The sequence below is a fragment of the Erythrolamprus reginae genome, chromosome 2 (assembly GCF_031021105.1).
Source record: "Erythrolamprus reginae isolate rEryReg1 chromosome 2, rEryReg1.hap1, whole genome shotgun sequence".
In the NCBI taxonomy this organism is placed as follows: domain Eukaryota; kingdom Metazoa; phylum Chordata; class Lepidosauria; order Squamata; family Dipsadidae; genus Erythrolamprus; species Erythrolamprus reginae.
The window spans coordinates 144,901,065-144,922,779 of NC_091951.1; the positions used below are offsets into that span (position 1 = coordinate 144,901,065).

The 21,715-nt window shown below is 42.4% G+C and overlaps 2 protein-coding genes across 10 annotated transcripts in view; one reads left to right on the forward strand and one right to left on the reverse strand.

Moving 5' to 3' along the window:
- Positions 1–21,715, forward strand: part of B3GNTL1 (UDP-GlcNAc:betaGal beta-1,3-N-acetylglucosaminyltransferase like 1) — a 207,561-nt gene that overhangs the window by 173,720 nt on the left and 12,126 nt on the right. For 2 of the 3 annotated variants that reach the window (XM_070739756.1, XM_070739757.1), the window contains exons 11-12: positions 844–918; positions 16,132–16,186. In XM_070739756.1, the coding sequence (XP_070595857.1) occupies positions 844–918; positions 16,132–16,186 (130 nt within the window). Of the gene's footprint in view, positions 1–843; positions 919–9,446; positions 9,607–16,131; positions 16,187–21,715 lie in introns of those variants that run through there. The other variant, XM_070739758.1, reaches the window with a different exon arrangement.
- TBCD (tubulin folding cofactor D) overlaps positions 21,036–21,715 on the reverse strand; it is a 204,740-nt gene continuing 204,060 nt past the window's right edge. For all 7 annotated transcript variants that reach the window (XM_070739753.1, XM_070739747.1, XM_070739750.1 and 4 more), the window contains exon 40: positions 21,036–21,296. In XM_070739753.1, the coding sequence (XP_070595854.1) occupies positions 21,288–21,296 (9 nt within the window). In that variant the 3' untranslated portion in view covers positions 21,036–21,287. The remainder of the gene's footprint in view (positions 21,297–21,715) is intronic.

Sequence of the window (21,715 nt, forward strand, 5' to 3'; positions counted from 1 at the left end):
AGTGATTTTCAACCTTTTTTGAGCTGTGGCACATTTTTTACATATACAAAATCATGGGGCACATTGAGCGGGGTGGGGAGTGTGGGGGATAAAAAAAGTTTGGACAAAAAATTCTCTCTCTCTCTTCCTCCCTTTTGCTCTATTTCCTCCCTCTTTCTCTCCTTTCCTTCCCCTCTCTCTCCATCCCTCTTTCTTTCTCTCTTCATTCCTTCCTCTCTTTTTTGTTCTTTCTATCTCCCTCCTTCCCTGTCTATCTTTCTATCTCTCTCTTGCTTGCTTTCTCTCTCTTTCTCTCTTGCTTGCTTTCTCTCTCTCTCTCTTGCTTTTCTCTCTCTTTCTCTTTCTCTCTTGCTTTCTTTCTCTCTCTCTCTCTTTCTTTCTTTCTCTCTCTCTCTTGCTTTCTTTCTTTCTCTTTCTCTCTTGCTTTCTTTCTCTCTCTCTCTTTCTCTCTCTTGCTGAGCTTCACGGCACACCTGACCATGTCTCGCGACACACTAGTGTGCCGTGGCACACTGGTTGAAAAACACTGTTCTAGAGACAAAACGGGGGGAAAGGATTACCTTCTGCATCCAGGCCATGCGTTGATCAAATTCAGTATTTTTGCAAAGGCATACTCCACATGGAATTTCAAAAACTAGGTATTTTGCAACAGGATAATGATGCAAAAGCCATGAGTGGAAAAAAGGGAGATTTGGTTAACCACATGCTAACAAGGAAGCAGTATAAAGGAAAACTGGCAACCACAGAAACTATTTTAGAAACTATGCTTTTCATTGTAATACGCTCAAAGGGATAGCTATAGTATATCAAACTGACCAGGAAATGTACTGATCTCTTGTTCAGGAAACTTCCAAACCCAGAATTCCAGTTATTCATTTCAAAGATGCTTCCCCACCTTTAATTATTTGTGTGAAATTGGTAAGTACAACTTTGAGTCAAGTATGTGAAATCTACAATTTTTGCCATAGTACTAAAATATATTTTAAATGATTATTGCAGTCATTCATATCCTTATCCGAAATTAGAAAAGGTTTTTAAGGAAAGGACCAAAATATGGAGCGATTTGGGATGGCCACAGGTACAGTTCTTCTTGGTGATTTGACTCACCCATAGCCTTAGGTTAGAATTGTGCTCACTGAAGTCAAAGTACACCTTTAATGTTTGTAATTGTGTATTTATTTATTTATATAAAACTTCATGTATTATTGTATATTAAGAATTCGGAACATTTGTTAATGTATTTTCAAGGTAGTTTCAAGGTTTCTGGTGCTCACTTTAGCAAAATTCTTTGTTTCCAGGTTTACCAGTACTTTCCTACGGTACCTTACTAGCTCTTCCTCTTTACTTTATTAAAAGTAAACCCATAGCATCAATATTATTTTAATAAATTCCTTATCTTGTGAAGAGATGTGTCAAGTTTATACATATATTAAAGATGCTAAAAAAGAAGACATCCAAGTCAGCGTAAGCATGGACTAAGATTTAACCTGTATGGTTTCTTTTTGTTGAATCAAAATTGGATATGATTATGCAGTCTCTTTAATGAAGCATATGGTATCTTAATTTTCTCTTCAGTTGTTTATTTGACTAGTAAAAGAACCGTTGTACTCACCTGAACGGTCTTCTCCAGGTCCTGGAAGGAGAGTCCAGCATGGGTTTAGCTCGAGTCTTATTGGTAGGGACTGAGTTATAAATTAATATAATTATCATATTAAATAGGTACCGCCCCCTTGCTGCCCCTGTACCTCAGTTTTAAAAAATGAATTCAAGTAAGAACAAATTTTTATTGAACAACCAACCACAACCATTAACTAAATGCAACAATGTCCATGGTTCAATGGGAGGGTTTGGACTCTCCTTCCAGGACCTGGAGAAGACTGTTCAGGTGAGTACAACGGTTCTTCTCCCATGTCTCTGGAAGGAGAGTCCAGCATGGGATATACCCAAGTTCCAGAGTTCCAGGGAGGGATATCATTGAATCATGTCCTAGTAGTATCACACACTTGCTGCAAAACTCTCCTCCCAAAGGCCGCCTCGGCCGAAGCAAATGTGTCCAGTTTATAATGCTGTATAAAGGTGGTAGGAGAAGCCCACGTGGCCGCCCTACAAATGTCCTCTATCGATGCCTGTGTGGCCCATGCCGCTGAAGTAGCGGCACTACGAGTTGAATGAGCCGTGATTCCCCTAGGCAATGTCCGGGAATCTGCTTTGTACGCTTCTGTTATACAAAGCTTCAACCACTGGCTAATGGTCTGCGAAGACACCTTGAGGCCCAATCGATGTTGACCAAAGGAAACAAACAAAGCCTCAGTCTTGCGGAAAAGGGCAGTGCGCCTAATATAGAGCTTTAGAGCCCTGCGCACGTCCACCTTATGCCACTTAAGCTCCAGCGGATGTGATCCATGCACACAGAAATCTGGCAGAACAAGTTCTTGTGACCGGTGAAAATGGGTGTTGACCTTTGGTATGAACGTTGGGTCTAAACGGAGAACCACCTTATTAGGATGAAAGGTACAAAGGTCCGGTCTTACTGACAAGGCCGATAGCTCCGACACCCGTCGTGTCGATGTAATGGCCACCAAGAACGCTGTCTTAAGGGATAACATCCTTAAAGGTACTGTCCTCAGCGGCTCGAATGGGGGCGCTGTGAGCGCTTGTAATACTATGGTAAGGTCCCAAGTAGGAAAACGTCGTATCGGTGGAGGATGCCTATTGGCAGCCCCTTTCAAAAAGTCCCTGATCAAGGCATGGTGAGACAACGAACCACCATTTTCAGGTCGAATAATCATTGCCAAGGCCGCCACCTGCCTTTTCAAGGTGTTGGGAGCCAGCCCTTTCTCTAGACCGGATTGCAAGAACTCCCAACACCACGACCACACTAGCATCCTGCGGTCGCTGATGTCTATCCCTACAAAAGGTGGCGAATGCAGCCCAAGTAGCCTGGTAAATTCTAGTTGTTGAAGGCCTCCTGGCCGACTGGATCGTAGTGATGACATTCTCAGGAATATGCCAGGTTCTCAATCTGTCCCCCTCAAGCGCCAAGCGGTCAGATGGAACCACTGTGGCTCCGGATGAAATATCGCTCCCTGAGTGAGGGTGACTTGGTCGTCCGGAATCCTCCAGGGTTGGACAATTGAGAGTCCCATTAGGTCGGCAAACCAAGCCCTCCGCGGCCAGTGCGGTGCAATCAGGATGACCTCCGCCTGTTCCACTATAATCTTCTCTATCACCTTGGGGATAAGTGGTGTTGGTGGGAAGGCGTATAGCAGTTCCTTGGGCCACGGAAGGTGTAAGGCATTGGTTCCCTCGGCTCCCCACGTGGGAAACCTGGAATAAAACCGGGGAAGCTGGGTATTGTACGGAGTCGCAAACAAGTCTACCGTCGGGTTGCCAAACCTTTTGGTCACCTGCTGAAACAACAGCGGGGTCAGGCTCCACTCCCCTGGATCCACTGTTTGCCGACTGAGCCAATCCGCTTGAGTATTGGTCTCCCCCGCAATGTGTTCTGCGTGGAGAGATGCCAGGTGGACCTCCGTCCAGTCGAATAGGAGTCGAGTTTCCTCCATCAGCCTGAGAGATCTTGTCCCACCCTGGTGGTTGAGATGCGCTCTGGTCGCGACATTGTCCGTACGAATCAACATATGCTTTCCCTGAAGAAAGGGTGTGAAGGTTAGCAAGGCTAGGCGTACCGCTTTCAGCTCCAGGAAGTTGATATTCGTTGGAGTCAAGTCCTGGGGAAGCCACAACCCTTGAGTTACGTGATGGTCCACATGTGCTCCCCAACCCAGGAGGCTGGCATCCGTGGTCACAATGACGTGATGTAAGTGGCCAAAGGGAGACCCTTGATGTATTGCCCGGGACAGCCACCATTTCAGGGAGTCTCGCAGGCGTCTTCCTACCGCAACTAATCTGTGTGTATGACTCACACGCCTTTTCTGGTATGGGAGCAATGTCCATTGTAGCGTGCGAAAATGATACCGTGCCCAGGGGACAATGTCCACGCATGACACTAGTGTCCCCAGCACCTTGGATAAAAGGGCCAGCGTTACCATACGCTGATGCTGCAACTTGTTTACTAAGACCTGAACGTTGCGCCGTCGTTCTAATGACAGGTAAACTTCCATGGTGATGGTGTCTATCACCGCGCCGAAATGAGTAATATTGGTGGTGGGTGAAAGGTGACTCTTTCCCTCGTTTATTGTAAAGCCATGTTCCTGCAACAGTGCCAACGTGGCTCGTAGATCTTGTCGCGAGGTCGCCAGATCCCTGGACAGTAAGAGGATATTGTCCAAGTAAGCGATTAGTCTTATCAATCGGGACCGTAAGGAGGCAATCAGCGAGTCCAGGAGCTTGTTAAAGGTACGCGGTGCGGAAGTTAGGCCAAAGGGCATCGCCCGGTACTGGTAGTGCTGCCCCTGGACATAAAACCGGAGGTATTTTCGGTGTCCCGGATGGATGGGGACGTGCAAATACGCCTTCTTCAGGTCGATGGATGACATGAGATCTCGGGGTCGGATTGACGCGAGTATAGTGCGAAGGGAGGCCAATTTGAACCTGCGGTATAACACGTACCTGTTTAGGTGCTTCAGGTTCAAAATTAGCCTGCAACCTCCCGATGCCTTGGGTACTACGAAGACCCTGGAGTAAAACCCCATGCCCTCCATGTGGGCTGGTACCTTCTCGATGGCGTGGATCTCTAGAAGATGGGCGATCTCCCGTTCCAGCAATGCCCGTTTGGCAGCATCGGCGGGCACTGGACAGGGCACAAAGTGGGTAGGTGGAATACATAAGAATTCGAGGCGGAGCCCTCGGGTCACTGTGTCCAAAATCCAAGCGTCGGAGGTTATGGTGGTCCAGGCGGTACAAAACCTTTGGAGTTTCCCCCCCAAAGGGACCTGCCCTGTGGAGTCACTTGGCTCCACGGAAACCTCGCTGGTTGGAACCTCGAAAGGGCCGTTTTGACTGCTGATATCCTCTGCCTCGGCCCTGGAAGTAGGTCCTATCGCTTCGGTACGAATAGGACTGACCATATTGACCTTGTGAATAAGGTCTGGAAGCCGGAGCAGTTCCGGAAGCTGGGTCCCATCGAAATGGCTGCTGGCGTCGGTACGGGGTGCTACTGCGATCTTGGCGTCTAGAGGATCTGGTGAGGACCTTCCTCTTATCCTTGTCCTCCACAAGGACGGCCTCCAACACCTCCCCGAATAACTTCGTGCCTTCGAAAGGGGCAGATGACAGGCGCCACTTCGACTTGGCATCCGCCTGCCAATGTCGAAGCCAAAGCAGGCGTCGAGAAGAAATCATAGAGGCCATACCCCTTGCAGCAAACTTCGCCGCGTGCAAGGTAGCATCCGCCGAGAATTCGGCCGCAGCCAGGAGCTTATTGAGGTCTTGCTTGAGACGAGGATCTTCAGGTCCCATCCGAGCCTGAACCTCCTGGATCCACATGATGGATGCCCTATTAAAGATGGATGCCATTGATGCAGCCCGTAGGGCCCATGCTGCCATCTGATGGGCCTTCTTCAGGAGGGTTTTGGCCCGTCTCTCATCAGGCTTGAGACTATCCGCAGTCTCGGAGGGAAAGGCGGCATTGGACACCAGTGTGGCTACCGGTTTGTCCACTGGCGGAAACTGCAATAGATTCTCCATCTCGTTGTCAAATGTGTAGAAACAACGCTCTACATTGGAGGGGCCTTGTGCCGCTGCTGGGTGCTGCCAGGTGCGCTTGATGTTCTCTAAGAATATCTCCATTGCAGGTACGGTATCAGACTCCCTGGGCTGTTCCTTACACAGGGAAGCAGAAGTTCTAAGCCCATCTCCTGCATCCGGAGGCGCAGCCGCACCTGGCACATCCAAGGTCTGTTTCACCTTGTGCAAGAGCAACCAAAATAATGATGGCTTAAACAGCCCCGCGGGAGCTGGCTGCTCTGGAAAGGCATACTCATCGTCAGACAGTTCATTGTTCCCATGCTCACTGTCCCCCTCCAGCAGCCCGGTGTCTCCCGCAAGCGAATCTAGCCCAGGGGGGGGCGGTGGTGCTGACCAAAGGTCCCTGGGATGGTATGACTGTGGTAATGGAGGTGTCACACTTTGGGCCCCAACCACCATTCCCTGCGCATAAACGTTGGCAATCATGTCCTGCAGGGATGGCGGGAAGGCCTGCCAGACATCAGTTTGGGATCTAAGCCCTGCAGCTGTTGGCATGAACGTTGCTGTTGGAGCACAAGCCTGTGTCCCTGAAGAAACCCCATAGGCATTATGGCTGGTTGAAACAGGCCTATCTGGCCTAGCGAGAGATGAAGGTGGAGGAGGGCCTGGCAAGGCCTGGCGGTCAGGAGACCAATCCCTTTCACTTGCAGTGCCCATGGCCCCCAAGGGCAATCCAGGGGATGCTGTTCTTGAAGAGGGAAGAGGCTGGAATGGGGGTATGGCCAGAATTCCTGAAGCAGGAGAAGCTAAGGCCGCCTCCAGCCTTAGGTCTGACCTCGGGGGACAGGGACCTGCAGCCCATCCTCTCCTCTTCAGGGCAGTACTCGCGGGGAGAAGAGGCCCCATAAGGAGACCGAAGGGGGTGCTGCCCGCGGAGGGCAGAGACCCCAAACCTTCTGTTACCTGCACAAAGATAAAACAACAACATTAATAAGGAAATTAACAGTTAGTTCTCTTTATTATTCATTAAATTGATTACTCTCCCTCAGGAGTAAAAAACTCATAGTCCCTTCCTTGACTGAGTTTTTTAAAACTGAGGTACAGGGGCAGCAAGGGGGCGGTACCTAATTAATATGATAATTATATTAATTTATAACTCAGTCCCTACCAATAAGACTCGAGCTAAACCCATGCTGGACTCTCCTTCCAGAGACATGGGAGAACTCCTGTTATTTCTTTGTATGTACCGTATGTCAAAGATAATAATCCTCTTTGCTTTATTTAAGCTATTCTTCTATTTGGAACCTGAAAGATAGGGCTTGTTTATTAACAGACAAAATTAGTACAAGTCTGGCCAGTCAAGGACTACACCTCAGCATTAAACAATGAGAGAAACTGGTTGAGTGGATGGCCACAGAAATAAATAAATATATAGTATGTCACAGAAGAGAGTGCACCCCCTCACATTATATAAATATTTAAATATATCTTTTCATGTGACAACACTGAAGAGGGTTAATATACCTGGAGGTGTCTGTAATATAAATTTGCATTGACACATGTCAGCTGTTATCTTTAAGGGAAAAAAGGTTGCAAACTACAGCAACTCTTCTCGCGAGGACACTTCTCGCAGTGAGAAGAGTTTGCAAGCTTTTCTTCCGGGAGAGCAAAACGGCCATTCCAAAGGCCAAAAATCAGCTGGCCAGCGTGCGTATGTACGCTGGAGCTGACATAGGGCAATGCCTCGCGTGCCGTCCAATATGGTTCCACGTGCCACCTGTGGCACGCGTGTCATAGGTTTGCCATCACGGACCTAGGCCATCTTTATGTAGATCAACAATTAATTTTTTCAGATCCTCAGAGAATTCATTGCCATGAGGTGTCATGTTGAACTTCCAGTGACCAGTATGGGAGAATGAGAGTGATAACACCAAATGTAACACACCTGCTCCCCCTTCACACCTGAGACCTTGTACCTCTAACGTGTCACATGATAATAGAGAGGGAAAACAGCTACGTGAGTCTCATTTGAACATCATCACTTAGGGGTGTACTCATGTTTGTTGCCAGCAGTTTAGACATTAATGTCTCTGTGTTGTGTTATTTTGAGGGGACAATATATTTACACTGTTACACAAGCTGTATACTCACTATTTTACATTGTAGCCAGGTGTCATGTCTTCAGTGTTATCACATGAAAATATATACCTAATATTTATAAAATGTGAGGGAGTGTTCTTACTTCTGTGACATACTGTAACGTTGACTCCTGGATATTGTACTTATAACTGATAAATATATTTTTCAATTGATATTGGCAAATATAGAAACATAGAAGACTGACGTCAGAAAAAGACCTCATGGTCCATCTAGTCTGCCCTTATACTATTTCCTGTATTTTATCTTACAATGGATATATGTTTAAACATAATTTCATCAGCTTTGTCAATAGAGGAGGATCAGTAGATAGTATCAAAATGACTGTTCCAATGATAGCTTCCAGAAAAAGAGAGAGAAAGATAAAATGGATGAATGGAAAGCCAGACAGCTAAAACACGAAAAGAAATATAAATGAATGCAGGTTAATATATAAGGAATACAAACAGAAAAAGTAATTAAAAAGAAACAAAGAAAATAAAAAAGATACAAAGGTGTGGCTTCCGACATTATTTACAATAGTTATAAATTCTATTATATTTTTTATAATTTGTTCAATCTAATCATCAAAGTCATAAATTACAAGCTCTTTTTTTTTTCATTTTTATTCAAAAGGTGCCTAAAGCGTTTCCAGTCACCAGTAAATATAGAATTTGTGGCGCAGTGGTTAGAGTGTAGTATTGAAGGCTACTTCTGCTGATCACTGGCTACCAGTAGTTTGGAGGATCAAATTTCATCAGGCTTCAGCCTTCCATCCTTCTGAGGTCCATAACATGAGACCCAGATTGTTGGGGGCAATAGGCCAACTTTGTAAATCGCTTAGAGAGAACTGTAAAGCATTATGAAGCGGTATATAAGTCTAAGTACTATTGCTATTTCTATTTTGCGATGGAGGTAGTTTATTCTTCTCAGCAAGACCTATAAATTTATTCAATCTCTTTAATTTCACAAAATAATGTAAATTTCAACCCCTTTAATCACATACTTTCCCATTGGTCCATCTGTATATTATAACCAAAATTCTTAGCCTGTGTCTTTAATACAGGGGTTTAACTGTTTGCATTGTAAATTGCTTTTTAAATTGTTTTTAGAAGTTTTAGTGCTATTATTGATGTTTTATATTTTGTTGTGAGCCGCCTAGAGTCCCTAGGAGTTGGGCTGCATACAAATTGAACGAACGAATGAGTGAATGGATGAATGAATGAATGATTGGTTCTTTCAATTTCCAAATGTCAGCAAAAGCTTATATATTTTAATAATTATATATTTATCATCAGTGCACAATTGTACTTCAAATTATTTTATTTTGCTCCATATCATAAGCCATTTTGTCCATTTTGAACCTTTGAGATAACTGTAAATCATTGTAAAATAATTTACAACTATATCCTTGCTTACTTTCTGTAAGAAGTGCCTGATGTCTCATATATCTTTGTACAAGGGCAAGTCATCATTATGTCACCAGCCACTTATCCCTTGCTTATCCCTTATCCCATAGAGAACAATAGAATTAGAAGGGTGGTGGTGGAAAATAAATGAAGGCGTAAGGCATGTTGTTTCAAGTCCCAGTTCCTTGAAGGATGTTCACCTGTCCTTTGTTTTGGCTACTCTTCAGTACTCTCCTTTCCCTTTCTCACTAGCTATTTTGCCAATCTCATACAACATCAGCTTCTCCTTTAGACAGAAGGAGAAGACAAGATATCAGTGGAAATAAGGTTACGTCCTCCAAATAATCCCCTAGAAGAAAAAGGTACAATCTTTATGAAGAAAAGAAAGCATTTAATGAGGGAGAAAATAAAGGTAAAGGTCAGAGCAATCTCCAACTTGACTCAAAAAGCCCAGTGCAAAGATAACCAAGGAGGAGAAATCAATTAATAGTTACTTTCAATTTCATTTCATGGAGTGTCTGCAAGTAGATATGTTACTCTCACATCTCATAGCTACTGAAACACCCTCTCAGATGTACTTATAACAGCTCTGCTGAGAATATGTATCTTCATTTGCAAATTCCAGAAGCAAGTTCAATTTTATTTTAATTTGTTTTGTTGAGGCTGTTAAATATGGTTTTGTAGGTGTGTGAGTGTGAATTTATGCTTACACTTTTATGCTAAACATATGCAGTCTCTCATTGCCATAGAACATTTTCACCCTTATGAAAATGCAGCCTCACAATAATAGTGTGAAGGAAATGATGCCATCTTGGATGACCTAAAACCAAGCCAGATTATAAAGAACATCTCACTAAATTATCTAAAATTGGAGTGAGGATTCAATTAAAACACGACTTTGAGGAGCTTGATTGTCCTGTGTTTAGGCTACTCTGCAAAATCCATCACCTCTTTCTGGAATCATTGACCTATCCTAGAGGTTGTGCCCGGAAGCAGGGGATGGGCTTTCTTAAGCTAATACTGTTGAAAGGCTTGGCTATTTGCTTTGGAAACACTTTAAACCTTTAGGCAGACCAACCACCAACTGTGCAGCACACCTTCCATCCTGCAAGTTAGCTTGTTTTGGCATTCTCTTAAAAGTTCTACTGGTAAGACAAAATAACCGCTCAGTGTGTTCCTTATTGGGTATTTCAATGAAAACATACAACACATGCGGAAAAAGGTATCAGTTAGTCAAGCAAAGAATGTTGCTGCCACATTTCATTGTTTAGGTTTCTGTAAAGCCTTGAGAAGAAAAGAAATCATTTGCAGTTGACAGTTCTTAATCTGGTGTAACTCGGCCCAACCACTGAGTTTTAATATCCTTTGTATTTGCTTGTTTTTAGGAAGAGAAATATACATTTCCTGACCAACCATTGTAGTCTATTCTTTGTCCATGCGGTTGAACATATTTTATAGATTGCTATTCATACCACAGGTTTTTGCAGTTAGATTAGAGATTCCAGAACTTGGAATCAGGATTGCATTCTAACTGAATCTAATCTGGATTGAGTTCCCTTTGAAAGAGGTTACTGGAGGCTAACTGTGTTTTAAAACATTTGCATTAACAAATGAATTGATAGGTGGCATACATTTTTCCCTCAAAGTCTTTCAGTTACACAGAGATCATTTCCTAACTGTTCCTAACTGTCTATTTTTACTATATTGTTCCTTCCCTTCCTTTACAGTTACAAGCTTTGCTAGCAAGAATGAGAAAGCCCTGGTTCTAGCTTTAGTGCAATCATGAGTTCTCTCTTGGCTTTAGCTCACTCTCTATAATAGAATAATAATGGCTTTCCATGGGGAGTGCAATTAAGATTACTGAGAGGGTACAGTAAGTTAATGTGTTTTGGAAAAACCTGTATAAATACCAACTGTTATGTATACTTTGCTGTTCATACACAAAAGCAATAGGGTCTTTGTTCTCACTAATCTGAATGATGTATGCTTTGAGACTAATGCTGCTGCAAACATGAATTACTTCTGCTTCGAAATTAAAATTAAAAGCTCAAAATAAATGCTGAACTTGAGAATGATGTCACCTAATTTACTTGCTGATGAAGTATAGATGGGAGAGATATGTTATCATAACCTTATATGGCAAAAGAGAGGCAAGTAGACACAAGGTTCCTCTTCATATGGTAAACTTAGAGGATCACCTTTAACCAGAGTTAATAGTCCAACTGCTTGTTGAAAGGCTTCTTTCAATGAAGAAGCCATTCATTATGCAAAATCCATCAGACTAATATGTTAAGCTGTCACCACTATTATGCTGGCTAAGCTGCTTGGGAAAAAAATGTGGTTCCTGTGATTAAAAATGAAGTGTTATAACAGAGCTTTCAGGCTTTTTCTTCCAGGAGGTCAGTGTTTCACATATATTGCTAAATAGCAAAATATAAGTTGGCTGTTACTTGTGGTTGGTAATACCTAGAGTGAGTTGAGGGTTTTAGCTTGCCACCTAGATGCATCATTTCCAGGATCAAATTTTCCATATCTTCCTTTTATTTCCCATGCACAAATCCTGTCCTAAGGGTTCATTCTTCCCTGTCTCACTTCCTAGAGCATTTCTCTACACAGAGTCTGTATCCAGGCATGTCCAACCAAACACCTTCGCTGTATAAGCCAGTCTTATATTCAGCAGGTTGGATGAAAATCAGAAAACACAGTACATCATCTAAGACAGAGGTCACCAACCTTTTGCACATTAGGGACCACTAAATTCATAATTTTAAATTTTGTGGACCACTGATATAAATTAGTGACTGGTTGGGGTCATTCAGGCACTTAGCTTAGTTGCCTATTAGTGGAGAGAAGTGCCTGAGGTCAATCTTAAATTGCTGTCCATTTCAGCTGGAAATCTCTAATACAGCCAAGAATGATTGTTTGTCCTGTAGCCAGCCCAGGTGCTATATCACCCCCCTGCAAACTGTCTTTCGAGGAGCCCAGTCAAAGTTTTCTAAGACATAAAAAAAAAGAAAACCTCAGATCTGATCAGTTTTGAGTTAGTATAGTTCTATACTTGGTTTTATTTTAAACTTCACCTGACAATTTCTAAAGGCTCTCTCCTGAATGCTTTAATTGTTGTTCTAACCATTCAGTCATGTCTTGGCAACTTTATAGACAAGTGCTCTCCATGTTACCCTGTCCAGCCCAGCTTCTTTCAAGTACAGTGATACAAACTTTTCAAGATACAAACCCGGGGTTTAAGATTTTTTTGCCTCTTCTTACAAACTATTTTCACCTTACAAACCCACCGCCGCCGCTGGGATGCCCCGCCTCCGGACTTCCATTGCCAGCAAAGCACCCGTTTTTGTGCTGCTGGGATTCTCCTGAGGCTCCTGTCCATGGGAAGCCCCACCTCCAGACTTCCGTGTTTTTGCAATGCTGCAGGGGAATCACAGCAGCGCAAAAACGGGTGCTTCACTGGCAACGGAAGTCCAGAGGTGGGGTTTCCCAGCGAGGGGAGCCTCAGCAAAATCACAGCATCACAAAAACACAGAGGTCCGGAGGTGGGGTTTCTCGTGGAGGGGAGCCTCAAGGCAATCCCAGCAGTGCAAAAACGGGCGCTTCGGCTGGCAAAAGGGGTGAATTTTGGGCTTGCACGCATTAATCGCTTTTCCATTGATTCCTATGGGAAACATTATTTCGTCTTACAAACTTTTCACCTTAAGAACCTCGTCCTGGAACCAATTAAGTTTGTAAGACAAGGTATCACTGTATATTGAATTGAGTAGTGCAATGAAATAATAGACAATTATAATAAAAAGATAGCTGGAGTAGACCTCTTTTCTCTTTTGCCTATATAAGAAATACATGTGTAGAATAAGTTTAGTAAGCTTTGAAGATTTCATCCTTGTATCACCTTTATTTTCTTTGTTCTTCCTACTAGTAACAAGATAAGTAGGGCAGCATAAATTCCCTAATTTAACATTTGCTAAGGGGAGAGGGAGACATGGCTGCATGCTAGAATTTCCCAAAAATATTCTAACCAAAGGATTGCTTACTTGGTTTCCCAGTTACTGACCAAAAAGCATCACAAACCATGTTTTGGGGTGTCCTTGGTGCTTGTGCTTGGTTGTTTTCTTGTAGATGCTTCACTACCCAACTAGACACTGTGACGCTACCTCAGACCTGGGCAAGATGCGGCCTGAGGGCCGGATGCGGCCCGCCCGCTGTCTGTGACCGGCCCGCGGTGGTCGGTCCAAGTTTTCTAGATAAGAACTGGGTGTTCAAGATATAATATATAATATATAATTATATATATATAATTATATATACTGTATAATATATAATATAATATATAATTATAATTTATAATTATAATATAATTAAGTCAGCTCTACTCAATAATATACAGTATTGGGTAGAAATGAGTTAATTATATTAGTCTGGCCCTCTAAAACCATCCCAATTTCTCATGCGGCCCTATGGCAAAATTAATTGCCCACCCCTCGCTACCTACTTGGGTAATGAAACATCTGCAAGCTCAAAAAACACTAAGGACCCTTCTTTTCAACCCTGAAATACAAATACAGTGGTAACTCTACTTACGAAATTAATCTGTTCTGTGACCAGGTTCGTAAGTAGAAAAGTTTGTAATTAGAAGCAATTTTTCCCATAGGAATCAATGTAAAAGCAAATAATGTGTGCAAACCCATTAAGAAAATCCAAACTTTAAGGCTTAAAAAAAAGTGGCAGGTGGACAAAGTGAAGGCTAACAGAGTGGAGACAGACAGAGAGGAGAAACGAGGAATGGAGGTCCTAATGAAGGCTAACGCTGCCCAAAATTGCCTCCAAAATCACCCCTCCAGATGCTTCCTACGCCGCCCCAAATCGCTCCCAAAATCCCTCCTCCAAAAGCTTCCTACGCCTTTCCAAATCCGTGTGTGATTTTGGAGGCAATTTGGGGTGGCATAGGAAGCGTCTGTAAGGGTGATTTTGGCAGCGGAATGGGGCGACTGCGGGGAGTGGAGGAAGCAGAGGGCTAGAGGGGAAAGTGGCAAGGATATGGGGTGGCTGCCGATGCGTGCTGTTTTGGCTGCTGCTCACAGCAGCAGCAGCCAAGAGAGAAGCGAGCGTTCATAAGTAGAAAATGGTTCGTGAATAGAGGCAAAAAAATCTTGAACACGGTTCGTATCTCAAAAAGTTCGTAGGTAGAGGCGTTCATAAGTAGAGGTACCACTGTATTTGCTTCTGTCAGCACGGTTCTTTGTTTTTGACAGAATCAGTATTCTGAGTTGCCTGGTTATTGACCAGAGATATCATTAGATTTTCTCCAGCTGCTCTCTTCTAGGGGCACTTTCTTCTCTTAAAGTATCTTTTAGCAAGGGGTCCCCTTTTTGATGTTATGACCAAGTCATAGGTTAATGTACCAAGATTCATTCAGTTATTATTATTTATATCCCTTAACTCTTAATTATAAAAGTTGTCAAAGCTAAATCCTAAAAAAATCTAGTGGTTCCTATCTGGTGGCAACACAAGTCTGAAACTGGAATTAATTTCCCACCAGTTTGGTGAGTGGTTTTTGTGCAAATATGCCAGACTGGATATGCAAGCTACCTAACAAAAAAACTCCAGGCCTCCTTGAAAGATGCTGTTTAAAGGCTGAATTCTCTTATGCTTAGACTAAGATTTCACAGTTGTCTTAAATCAGAGGAGGGGTGCCAAATGTATCTTCTACAGTAAGTAACAAATGGGGTTCTGACAGCCTGTCTGAGCCAGGCTGTTATAGCTATTTAAGGCATTTAATTGCAATAAATCACTGTCGTGGTCATCAGTTTTTTGGTAGAGCTCTTCCTTGCTAAAAATTAAGTGCCTTGTAATCTTCAGTCTACCTGCTGTTTTCTTTATTCAGATTATGATGCCCCTTGAATGTATTGTGTGTTCCCTAAGGACTGGCAAAAACTAAAAGCATTAGCAATGCTAGTTGACTGTTCTGCACAGATGGGAACATCCTGATTCATCCAGGAAAAGGGAAAGGAGAATAACAGATTCTAAATTCTCACCTGTCTTGGGTCATGCTCACACAGTGAGTCTTAAGATTGCAAAATAATAAAGTAAAATACCCCCCCCCCCCCAAAAAAAAAGAGGTGGGCTTAATTTTTCACTACCGTCAAAGAGAACCTAACCACAGAATGAAGATAGAATTACTTTTGCTCTGGCATTAATATCTTACAGAGGCAGCAGAAATAAGAGGCCTGCAACGTTTAGAGTTCTTTTTGTATAGGGTAAGGTAATCAGAATTAGCAACAAGGTTCCTGGCCTTGACTCCACGATACATTGGCACTAGCGCTATTCCTGACTTCTAGGGTTGAATGTGAAAAATGTCATAGAACATAGACTTTACTTATGGGCAACTGAGTACATATATGCCCATGTTCTATATGAATGAGCTGAATAGGAACCTATATGGTAAGAGGGTAAGGCCACAGCCAACTTCAACTACATGTAATGTATGAACAAGTCATTATCAGACTCTAGAACTCATTGTTATAAGCACATCTAGCAGTTCTTAGGTAAAAAGGGAAGGAGGGAATCTCTGTTGCCTGAGGTTGCATTTGCAAGTAACCTTCTAAGATACCAAAACAAATCCTAATCAAGGTCAAAATGAATGAAGTTTCACTTGTAAAATGCAGCCCCTAGGTTTTTAATCAAACCAATTATCTATGTAGTACAACACAGGCAAAAAAATTAGGAAAGAGATAAAGAAATATTGTTTCTCTCTATGCAGTGGCGTAAAGAAAACATTGAATATTATGATATTCAACAATTTCTGCTGTAAAATAACTTTAGATTCTGTTACAAAGTCTAAGCATGGCATATTTCTCTATTGACACCAGGTATGTATGATGTATCTTGAAGAAACATTTGATTATGATCTTTCTCTTTGTTTCTGCAGGATCTCACAGATGGACAGTTTGAAGAAAATTTGAGCCTATTGAATTTGAAAGAAGGTGTGGATTACTATCATTTTAATTGACGAGCGTGGTTTATTGGCAAGCCTTTCATCATGAAACACTACAGAAGATACAATATTATTTTAGTCAAGATTCCTTTTCTCTACAATTCCTCTCAAAAGAAATATAAATGCATGCAAATACTAAAATATTATCTCAAATCATAAAAACCAACTAGACCTGTTATAACATCAAGCTAAGTGAATTGAAGTTTAGTTAGTTGTCATTCCACAGATAGGATTCTGCCTGTATGAATGCAGCCAGCTAACCTAAGAAAACCGTTTCCATAATCAATTTCAGAAGGTGGCAACAGCAAATCTTTTCAATATTATTCCCAAGAAATCCATATTGATGTGGCTGTAATATTTTGATAAGTTTTGATGCCACTTGATGAGATGCGGAAAGCACATCTTTAGTTACTGGGAAGAACATTCAGTTTGCACATATGGATTAAGAAGTTAAAGCTGGTTAAGACAGCTAGAGGGGAGAATATTCTAGATTTAGTTTTTACAAATGGGAATTGGGTTTCAGAGGTTAAGGTGGGAGAAAATTTAGGTTGCAGTGACCATCTATGTTTGTGGTATGATGTAAAAACTGATTGTGAGCAATCCTATACTGCAACCAAAAGTATTGGATTTCAGAAAAACAAATTTTAATGCAATGGGGGAATATTTAAATAATGAATTAAAGGGGAGGGATAAAATGGCAGGAACGAGCACCCAGTGGACTGTATTAAAAAAGGCCATTTTAAAAGCCACTAGACTTGTAGGTAAGGCAAATAACTAAAGGTAAAAGGAAGAAGATACCGCTATGGTTTAGCAATGATGTAAGGGCTATAGTCAATGAAAAAAAGGCTACCTATAGGAGGTATAAAGAGTCTAGAAGTATAGCTGATAGAGAGGTGTATAAAATGAGACAGAAAGAGGCGAAACAGATAATATATGCTGCTAAATCTCAAAAGAGGAAGAAATTGCCAACTCTGTAAAGGGGATAAAACCTTCTTCAGATATATTAGTGATAGGAAGAAGAAAAACTGCAACATCATGAAGCTTAGTACCAGCAATAATACATACATTGATGGGAATAAGGAGGTTGCTGACCATTTCAATAGCTACTTCTGTTCAGGTTTCTCAAAAGACACCTTACAATATAATACTATAGATGGATATAGCATTGCTTCCAGCTGTACGGATTCAGCTCGTGATCTTAGAAGCCGATGTCTTAGAACAGATGGCATCCACCCCAGAGTTCTTAAAGAACTCAGATCTGTCATTGCTACCCCCCTGACTGATTTGTTTAACCAATCCCTGTTAATAGGAGATGTTCCTGAGAATTGGGGAATGCCCAGTGTTGTGCCTATTCACAAGAAGGGCAGTAGAGAAGAAACTGGTAACTACAGGCCAGTTAGCTTGACATCAGTTGTAGTTAAAATGATGGAGAATCTACTCAAAAAGAGCACCTAAAAAACAATAACTTATTGGACCCAAATCAGCATGGCTTCACTGAAGGCAAATTATGTCAGACTAATCTCATTGATTTCTTTGACTATGTCACAAAGGTGTTGGATGAAGGTGGTGCCGTGGATATTGCCTATCTGGACTTCAGCAAAGCCTTTGATATGGTTCCACATAAAGAGCTGATAGATTGGACTTAATCCCTGGATAGTTCAATGGATTTGCAGCTGGCTGAAGAGAGTTGTTGTTAATGGCGAGTATTCTGAGCAGAGACAGGTTTCAAGCGGTGTGCCACAAGGGTCTGTTCTGGGTCCTATTCTTTTTAATATGTTTGTGAGTGACATAGGGGAAGGTTTGGTAGGGAAGGTTTGCCTATTTGCCGATGACTCTAAAGTATGCAATAAGGTTGACATTCCTGGAGTTTAATGTTTCCAAATGTAAAATAATGCACTTTGGGAAAAGGAATCCTCAATCTGAGTATTGTATTGGCAGTTCTGTGTTAGCAAAAACTTCAGATGAGAAGGATTTAAGCTTAGTGATTTCTGACAGTATCAAAATGGGTGAGCAGTGTGTTTGGGCGGTAGGAAAAGCAAGTAGGATGCTTGGCTGCATAGCTAGAGGTATAACAAGCAGGAAGGGGGAGATTGTGATCCCGCTATATAGAGCGCTGGTGAAACCACATTTGGAATACAGTGATCCCCCGAGTTTCGCGATCTCGATCATTGCTAATCGCTATATCGCGTTTTTTCCACCCGATGACGTCACTCCCTTTCTCATCTTTTTCTCACTCTCTCTCTATCTTGCTTCTTCCTCTCTCACACTCTCTTCCTCCCTCTCTCATCTTTCTTTCCTTCTCTCTCTTTCTCTATCTCTCCCCCTCTTGCTCTCGAGCGGCAAGCGAGCAGCCGGGCGGGCGGGCGAACGGGCAAGCGGCAAGCGAGCAGCCGGGCGGGCGGGCGAACGGGCAAGCGGCAAGCGAGCAGCCGGGCGGGCGGGCGAACGGGCAAGCGAAGCAGGCGGGCGGGCGAATGGGCAAGCGAAGCAGCCGGGCGGGCAGTCGAACGGGCAAGCGAAGCGGCCGGGCGGGTGGCCGAACGGGCAAGCGGCAAGCAATCTTGGGGTTTCCCCTTTGCCTGGGCGGCGGGGAAGACCTAGGGAAGGTTCCTTCGGCCGCCCAAGAGCTGATCTGCTCCGCAGCGCAGCAGCAGCGAGGAGCTGAACATGGGGTTTCCCCGTTGCCTGGGCAACGGGGAAACCCCATCTTCGGCTCCTTGCTGCTGCCGCGCTGCGGAGCAGATCAGCTGTTGGGCGGCCGAAGGAACCTTCCCTAGGTCTTCCCCGCCGCCCACACGCAAACTCCACCATCTGCGCATGTGCGGCCATGGAAAAAGGGGCGTGCATGCGCAGATGGTGTTTTTACTTCCGTACCACTACATCCCGAAATATCGATTATTGCGAGGGGTCTTGGAACGGAACCCTCGCGATAATCGGGGGATCACTGTACTGTGTTCAGTTCTGGAGACCTCACCTACAAAAAGATACTGATAAAATTGAACGGGTCCAAAGACGGGCTACAAGAATAGTGGAAGATCTTAAGCATAAAACCTATCAGGAAAGACTTAATGAACTCAATCTGTATAGTCTGGAGAACAGAAGGAAAAGGGAGGACATGATCGAAACATTTAAATATGTTAAAGGGTTAAATAAGGTTCAGGAGGAAAGTGTTTTTAATAGGAAAGTGAACACAAGAACAAGGGGGCACAATCTGAGGTTAGTTGGGGGAAAGATTAGAAGCAACACGAGAAAATGTTATTTTACTGAAAGAGTAGTAGATGATTGGAACAAACTTCCAGCAGACGTGGTTGGTAAATCCACAGTAACTGAATTTAAACATGCCTGGGATAAAAATATATCTATCCTAAGATAAAATACAGGAAATAGTATAAGGGCAGACTAGATGGACCATGAGGTCTTTTTCTGCCGTCAATCAATCTTCTAAAATGGTGGAAGAGCTACAAAATTATAAGAAGCAAATCAACCTGGAGACAAATCTAACTAATGACACCTATTTTTCTCTCTCTTTCTTATTGGTGTCGAGTAGTCACTCCATCTTTTTTTTTTTTTGGCAACCCAACTTCTCAAAATGCTGCAGAAGAATTTTAATTACAATGTAGTAGAACAGTAATTTTTAAATTAAACATAAAAACTGTATGTGTGCATGATGCTTAATATATCCTGCAAAAAAATGTTCTTCAAATATACCCAGAATTTGTCTTGCTATTACTTAACATCATGTCTTGACATCCACCATAACCCTTGTGTAATGAATATGGTTTATGAGATGACAGTTACGATCAGGATTATTATTTTTAGAAAATCTTTACAAATCAAGCAGTTTCATCTCCCCCCCCCCTAGAAATTACTACAGTGATATCTCGCCTTACGAACTTAATTGGTTCCGGGAGGAGGTTCGTAAGGCAAAACGTTCGTAAGGCGAAACAATGTTTTCCATAGGAAACAATGTAAAATCAATTAATGCGTGCAAGCAAAAAAAAATAACGCAAAAACGCCGCTCCACTGGGCGCCACTGCCTGGCTGTCACCTTTTGAAACAGCCGGGCGCTTCTCAGCATTCTCCCGAATGCCGAACCCGGAAGTTCGGCAAAAGTTCGGCGTTCAAGTTTGGGAGGCCGCTGAGAAGCGCCGCCGCCTGGCTGTCTCCTTTGCAGAAGAGCCGCAGACCTGTCGGCAGGTTGGGAGGCTCAAACGGAGGTGAGGAATCCCAATAGGGAATTCCATGGGTGGAGCTTTGACATCACAAAGATGTCCTTCCTGGAGTCCACGTTTCGGCCGGCCAGGAAGGACGTCTCCGTATGACATATCCACGCATGCGTAGAGTGATGCATAGGAGAGAACAACTGAAGGATTATTAGAGGAGATAAGTGAGGCCACCTGTGGGTGGGTGGGGCTGCTGCAATTAGTGCTACAGATAAAAAGAGCAGCGTGTTGGTTTAGCCTTGTGGAAGTTTATCTGATTCATAGTTTCGTCAAGATCGTGGTTTTGCTGTTTCCCTGTTCAAGACTGTGTGTGGCCTTTCTGGACTTTGGAATTGGACTCAATTTCCTAGTTACTGGGTGAGAAATTGGATTGCATTTAATCTGTGCCTTGTGTGTACCAGAAAATCCCTTTGACATTTAAAAAGGGAGTTTTTTCTGCTTTTCTGTTGATAAAGACTTTTCGTGTGGTGTGTGTCTTTTTGGACTAATTACCCTGTAATTACAGGCAGTTGGGACACGCCATCAGAACACAAGGTAACTTTGATTATAATGAAATCTGGAATGTTGTAATTCAATAAAAACAAAAACAGAGGGACAACATGCAAGAAACTGCTATTTGAACTTTTCAAAACAATTTAATTTTCAGAAAGACAAAATACGCAACATATATATTATCTTAAAACAAAAAGATATTTTTAGAATAAGGAGTAAAAAGAAGTACAACTTTCAAAATTAGTTTCTCTTCTTTTAGTCTTTTCTTTTTAACTTGATCAGTAAATACTATTGCCCAAGTGGTTGAAAAACTGCCTGCTCCTTTCTGTCTATGGATTCAAAGCGCTGTAAATTTCAATATTAATTGATTTCCAATTATGTGCTCTGCAGGAAAGAGGGAGAAAATGGGATTAATTTCATGACATTATCAAGAGTACATTTCAAAATAAATAAAAATAACTTTTACTTGTAAAATTCACAGAATATTGTAATTAATCTATTAGTAAGAGCTTTAAAATGTCGATCTACAATTAAAGTTTCCTTCAGGTATTGTCCAATCCATAGTTTAGAACAACCTCCTATATTGACTTTCGTTACTGAGTAGTGCACTGTGTTCATACTTGTGTTAATGGTATCCAACAGCAGTTTGTGTGTTCAGAAATTCATTTAATGAAGGGCTTTCAATATTTAAACCAATCATTCTGACATTTTTCTCCTTTGTTATTGAATAGTTTCATTCTCTAGTTCAACACAAAACCTGTTTAAATTTTAAAAGGATTTTTCAGTAATTGCCTAAATACTTC